This window comes from Odocoileus virginianus, chromosome 5 (assembly GCF_023699985.2).
Source record: "Odocoileus virginianus isolate 20LAN1187 ecotype Illinois chromosome 5, Ovbor_1.2, whole genome shotgun sequence".
NCBI classification, from domain to species: domain Eukaryota; kingdom Metazoa; phylum Chordata; class Mammalia; order Artiodactyla; family Cervidae; genus Odocoileus; species Odocoileus virginianus.
In genome coordinates this window covers 72,327,490-72,337,023 of record NC_069678.1, presented here as the reverse complement: position 1 = coordinate 72,337,023, position 9,534 = coordinate 72,327,490, and the positions used below count along the sequence as shown (strand labels likewise).

At 53.5% G+C, this 9,534-nt stretch overlaps 1 protein-coding gene across 1 annotated transcript in view; it reads left to right on the top strand.

The window, feature by feature from the left end:
• The first annotated feature begins 1,784 nt into the window (after nucleotides 1–1,784).
• The window catches only part of CIMAP2 (ciliary microtubule associated protein 2), a 30,112-nt gene continuing 22,362 nt past the window's right edge, over nucleotides 1,785–9,534 (top strand). Inside the window, exons 1-4 of the mRNA XM_020871442.2 lie at nucleotides 1,785–1,918; nucleotides 3,991–4,078; nucleotides 4,532–4,696; nucleotides 4,887–5,009. Of these exons, the coding sequence (XP_020727101.1) occupies nucleotides 1,869–1,918; nucleotides 3,991–4,078; nucleotides 4,532–4,696; nucleotides 4,887–5,009 (426 nt within the window). The 5' untranslated portion in view covers nucleotides 1,785–1,868. The remainder of the gene's footprint in view (nucleotides 1,919–3,990; nucleotides 4,079–4,531; nucleotides 4,697–4,886; nucleotides 5,010–9,534) is intronic.

Here is a 9,534-nt window from a genome sequence, read left to right as displayed (position 1 = left end):
TCATGGCTTAAATGCTATATTGGGATGGCAAAAGGGTGTTGGGTGGGGCCTGGAAGGAGTCCCACTGATTTGGTAATCCACTTCCACCACAGACTGGATGCAGGACCCCTAGGAAAGTTCTGTTTCTGGTTTCAGTCTTGTCTTCATCAAATGGTGTATGACTCTTTGCCCTGCCTTAGCCTAAAACCCTTGGGGGGATCAAAGGAGATCACAGGAGATGATATCAGACAGTCTGTAGCATGACCCTGGAGAAGGCAATTGCAACCCACTCCAATACTTTTGCCTGGAAAATCCCATGGACAGAGGAGCCTGGTAGGCTGCAGTCCATGGGGTCGCTAAGAGTTGGACACGACTGAGCGACTTCACTTTCACTTTTCACTTTCATGCATTGGAGAAGGAAATGGCAACCCACTCCAGTGTTCTTGTCTGGAGAATCCCAGGGACGGCGAAGCCTGGTGGGCTGCTGTCTATGGGGTCACACAGAGTCGGACATGACTGAAGTGACTTAGCAGCAGCAGCATGACCCCAGGCCCTGGTGGAAGGTAAGGGAGGTTGAGAGGAGAGAGCTGATCCTGCCCTATGGGGGGCACATAACCTCAATTCTTTTCTTTACCAAGCAAGATATACACACTCCTTAATGCTGAGTTTGAAATTCTTCTCCTCCACTTTCCCGGACCTACCCACCACCCACAGTCTGGGTCAGAGACTTTCCTATCTCCTACACCTGCTCACACTGTGTAGTCATTGTTTGCCTCCACTAGACTGTCTGAGAAGGGGCCACATCTGGGTCCCAGACACGGTGCACAGTGTCTGCCCAGAGTGTCAAGGCGGGGGTGGGGGGTGGGGGGGGGAGGAACAGAGTCCTGACTCCATCCCTGCAACACCTCCCCACCACCGATCTCATTACTACCTTCCACGCTCTGGCTCCCCTTGCCTGTTCCCTCTTTCTCCTTCTCTCCACAGAGTGGAGAAGGAATGGGATGCCCTTTGCTTAAGTCAAGACTTCCATGTGGGTCTCACTGGTCCCATCAGCATAAGGTGAACATTAAGAGGCCTTTGCTCTCCACCAGGCCCCGTGCAGGGTGCTGGCATAAAGCAAGAAATCAGAATCAGTCCCTCAATTTATGGGGCTTCCCTTGTGGCTCAGATGGTAAAGCATCTGCCTGCAATGCGGGAAACCAAGGTTCGATCCCTGGGTCAGGAAGATTCCTCTGGAGAAGGAAATGGTAACCCACTCTAGTATTCTTGCCTGGAAAATTCCATGGATGGAGGAGCCTGGTAGGCTATAGTCCATGAGGTCGCAAAGAGCCGGACACGACTGAGCGACTTTACTTTCTTTCTTTCTTCAACAAATAAATGACTCTAAAACCCTACCAAATGGCATCCATATTAACCACCATGTGAAGCCGCTGTAGCCTACCAGGTTCCTCCATCCATGGGATTTTCCAGGCAAGAATACTGGAGTGGGCTGCCATTTCCTTCTCCAGGAGATCTTCCCGACCCAGGGATTGAACCTCGGTCTCCCTCATTGTAGGCAGACGCTTTGCCGTCTGAGCCGCCAGGGGGCCACCATATGGAGCCATTAAATTGGGGGCTTGCTTGGGGGAAGGACGTCTGGCAAGGCAGCAGTGAAAATGTGCAGAGCCCAGGGCAAAAGTTGGGAACCTCGCGGGCGTGCCTGCGAGGGCGCTGCGCGGGCAAAGACGCAACACACAGAGCACACGGGTTCTGGCGGATCACAAATCACAAGGCCTGGGTTGCCGTGGCAGCGGTGGCTGCAGTCTGCGGCCAGCTCGGGAGGCTGGCGGCGCGGAGTCCCACGGTCCGAGTCCTGCGAGGACTTCGCCGCCAGGGGGCAGGCTAGCATCATGGCCACCAAGTGGTTCACCGGCGCGCCCTTCGGGGTGCAGAGCCACAGGTGGGGCGGGGTCGGGGGTGGGGGAAAGAGGGCCTGTGACTGGAGGGCCTATGAAAGAGGGCTGGAGCCTGCGGACAGGGAGTGAAAAGGGGGGATGGCTGGCAGTCAGGGGCGGGCAGGACTTTATATCCGCCTCCGGGCTCTGCGTTTCCCTGCCCAGAGTCCTTTAATTATCCTATTAAGTTGTTTAAAATCATTTCTGAAGGACCTACTATGTGCTGCTCAGAGAGGCCGAGTGGCCTGGCCCATAGTAGGTCACTCAGCCCAAAGATCCTGGGTGGAATTTCAGCCCAGGTGTCTTTCTTCATTCGTATGTATGATATGTAGTGTGCTGGGTATCAGTTCAGTGGCTCAGTCATGTCGAGCTCTTTGTGACCCCATGGACTGCAGCATGCCAGGCTTCCCTGTTCATCAACAACTCCTGGAGCCTACTCAAACTCATGTCCATGGAGTCACTGATGCCATCCAACCATCTCATCCTCTGTTGTCTCCCTTCTCCTCCTGCCTTCGGTCTTTCCCAGCATCAGGGTCTTTTCCAACGAGTCAGTTCTTCACATCAGGTGGCCAAAGTATTGGAGCTTCAGCTTCAGCCTCAGTCCTTCCGATGAATATTCAGGACTGATTTCCTTTAGGATGGACTGGCTTGATCTCCTTGCAGTCCAAGGGACTCTCAAGAGTCTTCTCCAACACCACAGTTCAAAAGCATCAGTTTTTCAGCGCTCAGCTTTTTTTATAGTCCAGTTCTCACATCCATACATGACTACTGGAAAAACCATAGCTTTGACTAGACAGACTTTTGTTGGCAAAGTAATATCTCTGCTTTTTAATATGCTGTCTAGTTTGGTCATAACTTTTCTTCCGGGGAGCAAGCATCTTTTAATTTCATGGCTGCAGTCACCATACTGCCGTGATTTTGGAGCATCAAAAAATAAAGTCAGCCACTGTTTCCCCATGTATTTTCCATGAAGTGATGGGACTGGATGCCATGATCTTAGTTTTCTGAATGTTGAGTTTTAAGCCAAATTTTTCAGTCTCCTCTTTCACTTTCATCAGGAGGCTCTTGAGTTCTTCTTCGCTTTCTGCCATAAGGGTGGTGTCATCTGCATATCTGAGGTTATTGATATTTCTCCTGGCAATCTTGATTCCAGCTTGTGCTTCCTCCACCAGCATCTCGCATGATGTACTCTGCATCTAAGTTAAATAAGCAGGGTGACAATATGCAGCCTTGACATACTCCTTGCCCGATTTGGAACCAGTCTGTTGTTCCATGTCCAGTTCTAACTTGCTTCCTGGCCTGCACACAGGTCTCAGGAGCATCTTGGTGTACATGTCTCAGGTGCACCACATACATATACACACCATGCTGCGCTCAGTGGCTCCGTGGTGTCCAACTCTTCGAGACCCCATGGACAGTAACCCCCCAGGCTTCCCTGTCCAGGGGATTGCCCAGGCAAGAACACTAGAGTGGGTTACCATTTTCTTCTCCAGTGGATCTTCCTGACCCAGGGATGGAACATGCATCTCCTGCATTGGCAGGTGGATTCTTTACTACTGCAGCACTTGGGAAGCCCCATCTGTATCTATGTTTATATCTATATCTCTATATAAATGTCACCTACTATGTGTCAGGCTCAGTTCTAGCATCTGGGAATGAAACAATGAACAAAACAGCAAAACCCTTGCTCATGAGCTTGCCTTCTTATAAGAGAGGTGGCTGGAGTGGATAATAAGCAAAAAAAAAAGAAAAGAAAAAAATATAAAGTGTTAGATAGTGATAAGGGCTATGGAAAAACAGACAGTTGGGGGAAGGAGCTGGCAGGTTCTGGGGTGGGGTTGCACTGAGAAAGTGAGTTTTGAGTAAAGGTCCTCAGCAGGGGGTAGGTGACCAGTCTAAGGTGGAGTCTAGGGAGAGGGAACAGAAGTACAAAGGCCGTGAGGAGGCAGCAGCCCTGTTCATCTCATCTTGCATGGGCCAGCTCTAAAGTCACCTCCCCTGGGACACCAATTCCCCTGCCCCCTAGAACTTCCCTCATCAGGGGTGGGTGCCTCTCACTGGGTGTCTGTCCTCCCAGGTTTGACGTCTCCGCTGTTTATCCCAACCAGAAGAAGTTAAGCACCTTCACAGAAGCTCCTTACTCCAGGGCTTACTCTGTAGATGTGGTGAGTTTGCACAGCTTCCTGAATCTCCCACGTGGTCTGGCCACTGTCCCTCTGAGTCCCCCACCAGGGCAGATGAGCTCAGCTGTGAAAGGGGCATGCCTCACACCCCTCCGTGCGCTCAGCCCACAGCTCAGGGCTTGGCTCAGAGCTGGGCTCTCGATGTGTTTGATAAACACAGGACTGTAGTGAAAAGAGTGGGTTGGAACCACAGAGACAGTGGGTTCCACTGGCAGCTCTCGCACAGACTGGCCATGGGCCCTCTCTGAAGTGTAAGGGGGCTAGCAACAGAGGTTGTCATGGTTACACCTTGAGTGCCAGGCTCGGGGCTGGAGGAGGGGGCCCCACAGGCATTGCCTGTCCTTTCTCAGGTCAGGATGACAGCATGCTAAGGGCTTGCTCTGCAGGTGGACTGGTGGGTGCGGCTGGCCCTGCTCTGATTCCACTCTGACTCAGTCCCACATAGGACCCGGGACCTATGGCTTCAAGGAGACCTGCTTCAGCAACAAGAAACTGAAGAAAGAGGTGGGCACAGGTTGGGCCAAGGCCCAGGAAGCCACCCGGCTGACCCAGCTGCCCCACTTCCAGTACCAGGCCATCATGAAAGAGAAACGGCAGCAGGTGAGGCCCCCTGGGCCCCATCTCACCCCATCATGGGCACCAGCTCCTCCTGTCCAGCCCTAGGGTGGCCTGCAGTGTCCTTTCATGCCCAGGTAGAGCTCATCCTTTAAGGAACACACCATCCCCTGGGCTCCTGCCCACATAGACACGGGTGTAAAGTTCTTACCTCATCTCTGTTCTCCTGGGGCAGAAGAAAAAGCTGGGGCCTGGCTCCTACAACTTCAAAGACTTCCTAGAAGAGTTGCAGTCAAAACCAGGCAGCACTCGTGGGCTGCTCAGCTCTGGGGAGATTCGCTTCCGAGGACTCATTGGGGTAAGTGTTCTCATACCTGGAGTGGGAGCCGTCCCACTCTCTCCTCTGGAGCATGCCCCTGGGTGGGGCTGGAAGCACCCTGTCACCTATGGTCTCCTCGCCAGGCTCAGCTAGGCTCTTCTCTGAGACACAGCCCATCTGCTTCCAGGGCCACATCTTTGAGCCCACTGGCTGTCGTAGGTTCCTGTTGTCTCCCCCACCAGACCAGGAGCTCCCTGATGGCAAGAAAGGGTCTGATTCATCTTTGAGTCACCAACACAAAGCCCAGGCACACAGTAGGCGCTCAGCAAGCTCATCCATCTCTATAGCCATCTATCCAGCAAATAATGATGGCACGCCCTCTAGTGCCACATACTGTTCTAGGGCCTGGGGTTCCAGCAGTGACAATGACAAGGTCTGTGCCCTCGTGGAGCTGTGGTCCTAGTGGTAGAAACAACAGTACCAAGAAGCAAATCACATATAACCTGAGCCATGAGGAAAAATGAGACAGGGAGGGATGCGAGTGATGGAGGTGCCATTTATAGGGTAGTCAGGGAAGACCTCTGGAAGGAGGTGGCATTTGAGCAAAATCTGTGTAGGTGAGCAATGGAGACTCAGGGGTTGTGAGTTAGGGTTGGGGAGGCGAGAGCAGAGGGGCGAGGACCCAGACATGAGGACCTTTGACAAGGTGGAGGCCTCAGGTTTGATTCCATGTGCTGTTGGAGGACTGTGGAGAAGGGTTTTGATGTTGGGTGGGGGGTGGAGCTGATGACACACTTATGGGGTTGGGGGTTGGGGGCATTCGGATAGGAGGTGATGGTGGTGAGAGGTGGGGGTGGTAGGAGGGCTGCAGTGGTATCGTGTGGGTAAGGATGGTCTTCTCATGGGGGGAGGGCTCTGAGTGGGGCTCAGCCTCTATAAGGCAGCAAGCGCAAAGATAGGGGTCACACCCACACTGCCAGCACTGATCCTCCTCCCCAGCCCACCCGCTCTCTGTGCTGGACACCCCATCCTCCTCACTCCTCAAGTGTGCCGTGAGCTTTCAACACAAGGGCTTTGCTCCTGCTCTTCCTCTATCAGAAATGCTGTTCCTCCTCCAGCGGCCCCTTCCCCTAAGGGCTCCCTCCACCCCCCTCAGCTCCAAGGCCTGACCTGATCCTGCGAGATGCCACCCTGTCCCCGGAGCCCCGATTGTGGCTGTGTTCAGTGTCTCTCTCCCCCAGGGCACAGCAGCCCCTAAGGGTGGACACATCTGCCCGGTTGATTCGTTGCGGAATTCCCCGGTCCTCGCAGCACCTGGCACATAGCAGGCACGTGGTAGGTCTTTGTGGACTAAGGGCATACCTGCCTGCTAAGCACCCATCCTCCAAAACACTCTTGATTTTTTTTATAACCACTCCAGACCAGCCCTTGGAGGCTCAGAGAGGATAAACGCCTTGCCCCAGTGGGCCAAGCAGGCAAGGAGGGGGGATGTCCAACAACAAAGCCAGGGCCTTTCCTCCACACCTCTCCACCGTGAAAACTCCTATGGAGCCTAGAGATTATTCATTGCCCCGTTCAGGGGATGTACACATGTCCTCAGGTGCAGAAGCTGTAACTGCCCTGTAGGGAGAGGGGCTGTCTGGAGGCATTGAAAAATGAGTCATTACCGTCAAATCTAAAGTAATAATAGCTGACACTTAACGCAGCACTCGCCATGTGCCAGGTACTGTTGTAGCACTTGAATGTACTAATTAATGTAATCCTCACAACAGCCTGTGAAGCAGGCGCTATCATCTCCACTTTACAGACAGAAAACGAGCACAGAGAGGTTAAGTGACTGCCCTCGGTCACAGAGCTACTCAGTGGCAGAGGCAGGATTGAATCCACAGTGTTCACGCATAACCACCGCACTTGACTCACTTGCGTTGTCCCTTGACGATATGTGGAGGACAAGGTCTAATGTCAGAGCCCAGCCCCGCTGAAGACAGAGGATTTGGGGAACGAATCAGATGCAGGCTGTTTCCTCCTGTGCTCTGGTCCTCAACACTGGGGCATCTGGGAGGGCTGGCTGAGCAGGTGAAGGTCCCATGGCCCGTCCCTCCCTTCCGCCTCTCTCTCCTCCCCGCCGGTCCCCATATCTGCTGCTGCGGTAACTCACTAGGCCCTGCGGGATTTCTCTGAGCTGCCCTCCTGGGCTCAGGGTCAGGCAGTGAGTCAGTGAGTCTCACATCCAAGGCCTGCTTTTCTCACTGTCATCTGCTGTAAGTCCTGGACTGGGGACCTGATGGCCTCTTCTGGCCTCTGGTCCCTGCAGTCATCCCCCCACTGCTGGTGGGACAGGCCTACAGATGCCACCTGTGCAGGCTGCTGACTTCCCCATGGGGGCTTCCCCAGTGCCAAGGTCAAAGCTCTGGGTGCCTGCTTGAGGGCCCATGAATCCTTCTGCAGAGAGGATAGGGCTGATGAACCACACCCTGCAAAGCCAACGCCGTCTCTGCTGGCCTGGGATCTGCCTCCATCCCTCTTCCCTTGGCTGTGGGGGCACTGGGATTCCCAGCTTTGGAGTCCCTTCATCAATTTCTCTCCTCGGTTCCTCTTTCCCAGGCCCCACCCTCCCACCACCCTCTTCTTTTCTTTTTTCCTCTCTTGAGACAGCATCATACTTCTTTTTATTTATTTATTTTTGCTGTGCACCTTCTTAAGCACCCCCATGCCTCAGAATCAAGTGTGGACACCCTGCTCGGCTTTCAGGGCCATCCCACTCTCTTCTAGCGTACCTCTCCCATTGTCTGAAAGGTGCTCTTCCTGCCCCCTCTACCTGGGGGGGCCTGTCCCTCGCCCTTTGTCTTCTGGGATCCTTCTCCTTCTTCAAGGTCCAGCTGAAAAAAATTACAAGTGGCAATTTCTCCATTCCCACACACCTCTCCACCCAGAATTAATCACTCCTGGTTGGGTCCCCAAAGGCCTGAAACAACATTCTAGCTAAAATCAGGGGTGTTTACACCAGCCCACACATGTTACTGCACCTCTGATCCTGAAGGGTCGAAGGGAGAGGTGAGGCTTTGTTGGTGGAGTGCCAGCACTGGGCTCTTCTTGGCCTCTGAGCTCTGAGCAGCTGCTCTTGCTCCTTTGTTATGACCCTCACGTCTAAGTCCTCCCCAGAGGTCATGATGCTCATTGTCTGGGAAACAATAGAGGACCAGAAAGATCACACATGGATTTAGAAGTTAAAACCCTTGCACTGGTGCTAGTGGTAAAGAACTCGCCTGCCAATGCTGGAGATGTAAGAGACCTGGGCTTGATCCCTGGGTCGGGATGATCCCCTGGAGAAAGAAATGGCAATCCACTCCAGTATTCTTGCCTTAGACGGGAAGAGTGGCAGTAACGGCACTCCCCACTCCCAGTGAAGGCAGGATAAGGCTCTTCGTGCTAGATGGAGAGACTGAGGCTAGCCACATGCTGGAAGAGGCAGAGCCGGGGTTTGAACCCTGGAACGCTGTCTGGCTTCACCACTAGTCCTGCTTGTCTGCACCAAGGGACTGGTAGTCTGGCGGGCTACAATCCATGGGGTCATACAGAGGTCAGACACGACTGCAGCAACTTAGCATGCACAAACGCCCCTTTCCAGAGGGGGGACCTTGGACACAAGGTTTCCCTCTCTGAGGCTCAGTTTCCCCATCTGTTGATTTCAGTGGCACTGATTTGATCTCTTCAGGTTGCCTCTAGGGCCAAGATGTTAAGGCTTGTAAAGCACCTAACACTTGATGCCAGGACCCACCTTCCTACTTTGGGCCTTTTCTCCTGAACACACCTGGAAACCCTGGGCCCTGGAAGAAGGCAGAGTGCAGTCTTGCTCCTCTGAGAGTGAACAAATCTGATGCCTGCTATGGCCTGACTCTCCCAGCAAAGCTCCCTGTCCTCTCTGCGTGGCCTGGTTCTGGGTTGCTTTCCAGGAGGTTCCAGGGGCTGGAGGGAGGCAGGGCTGAGCCATCTGTGGAGCGGCAGCGACTCCGTGTGGCTAAAAGATGCATCGCAGCAGCAAACATCCTGCCAGATCTTTACCCAAAGACGGCCACTCTGCCCCCCACCCACCCACCCACCCGTCTACCCACCTACCCTGCAGGGTGGCTCTCCTCATTACACCTAGAAAGGCCATACCTCTGACCCTAGCAGTCGTTGCAGCCAGGCTCATTCTGACCCAGATGGTCATTCCAGCCACAGTTCTCAACCTCTCTTACCTCTTTCTCCACCCACTTTCCACTCTCCCAACCCCCTTGGTCAAGATAGCCACCCCACTCTGACTACCAGATGTTCGCACATGCTATGGGCTGAGAATGTGCAGGAGGCTTTAAAGACATTATTTAATTTCATTTTCATTACCCTGGAAGAAAGTACTACTGTCCCTGTGCTTAAAATATGGACCATGAGGCTAAGGAGGATCTTTAAGTGGCATGCCCAAGATCACTCAGCTAGGAAGCAGTGGAGCCTGGATTCGAACCTGGGACTCCAGATACCTCCAGGTCACAGCACTGTTCACAGACCAGTGGAAAACCCATTCGTGTAA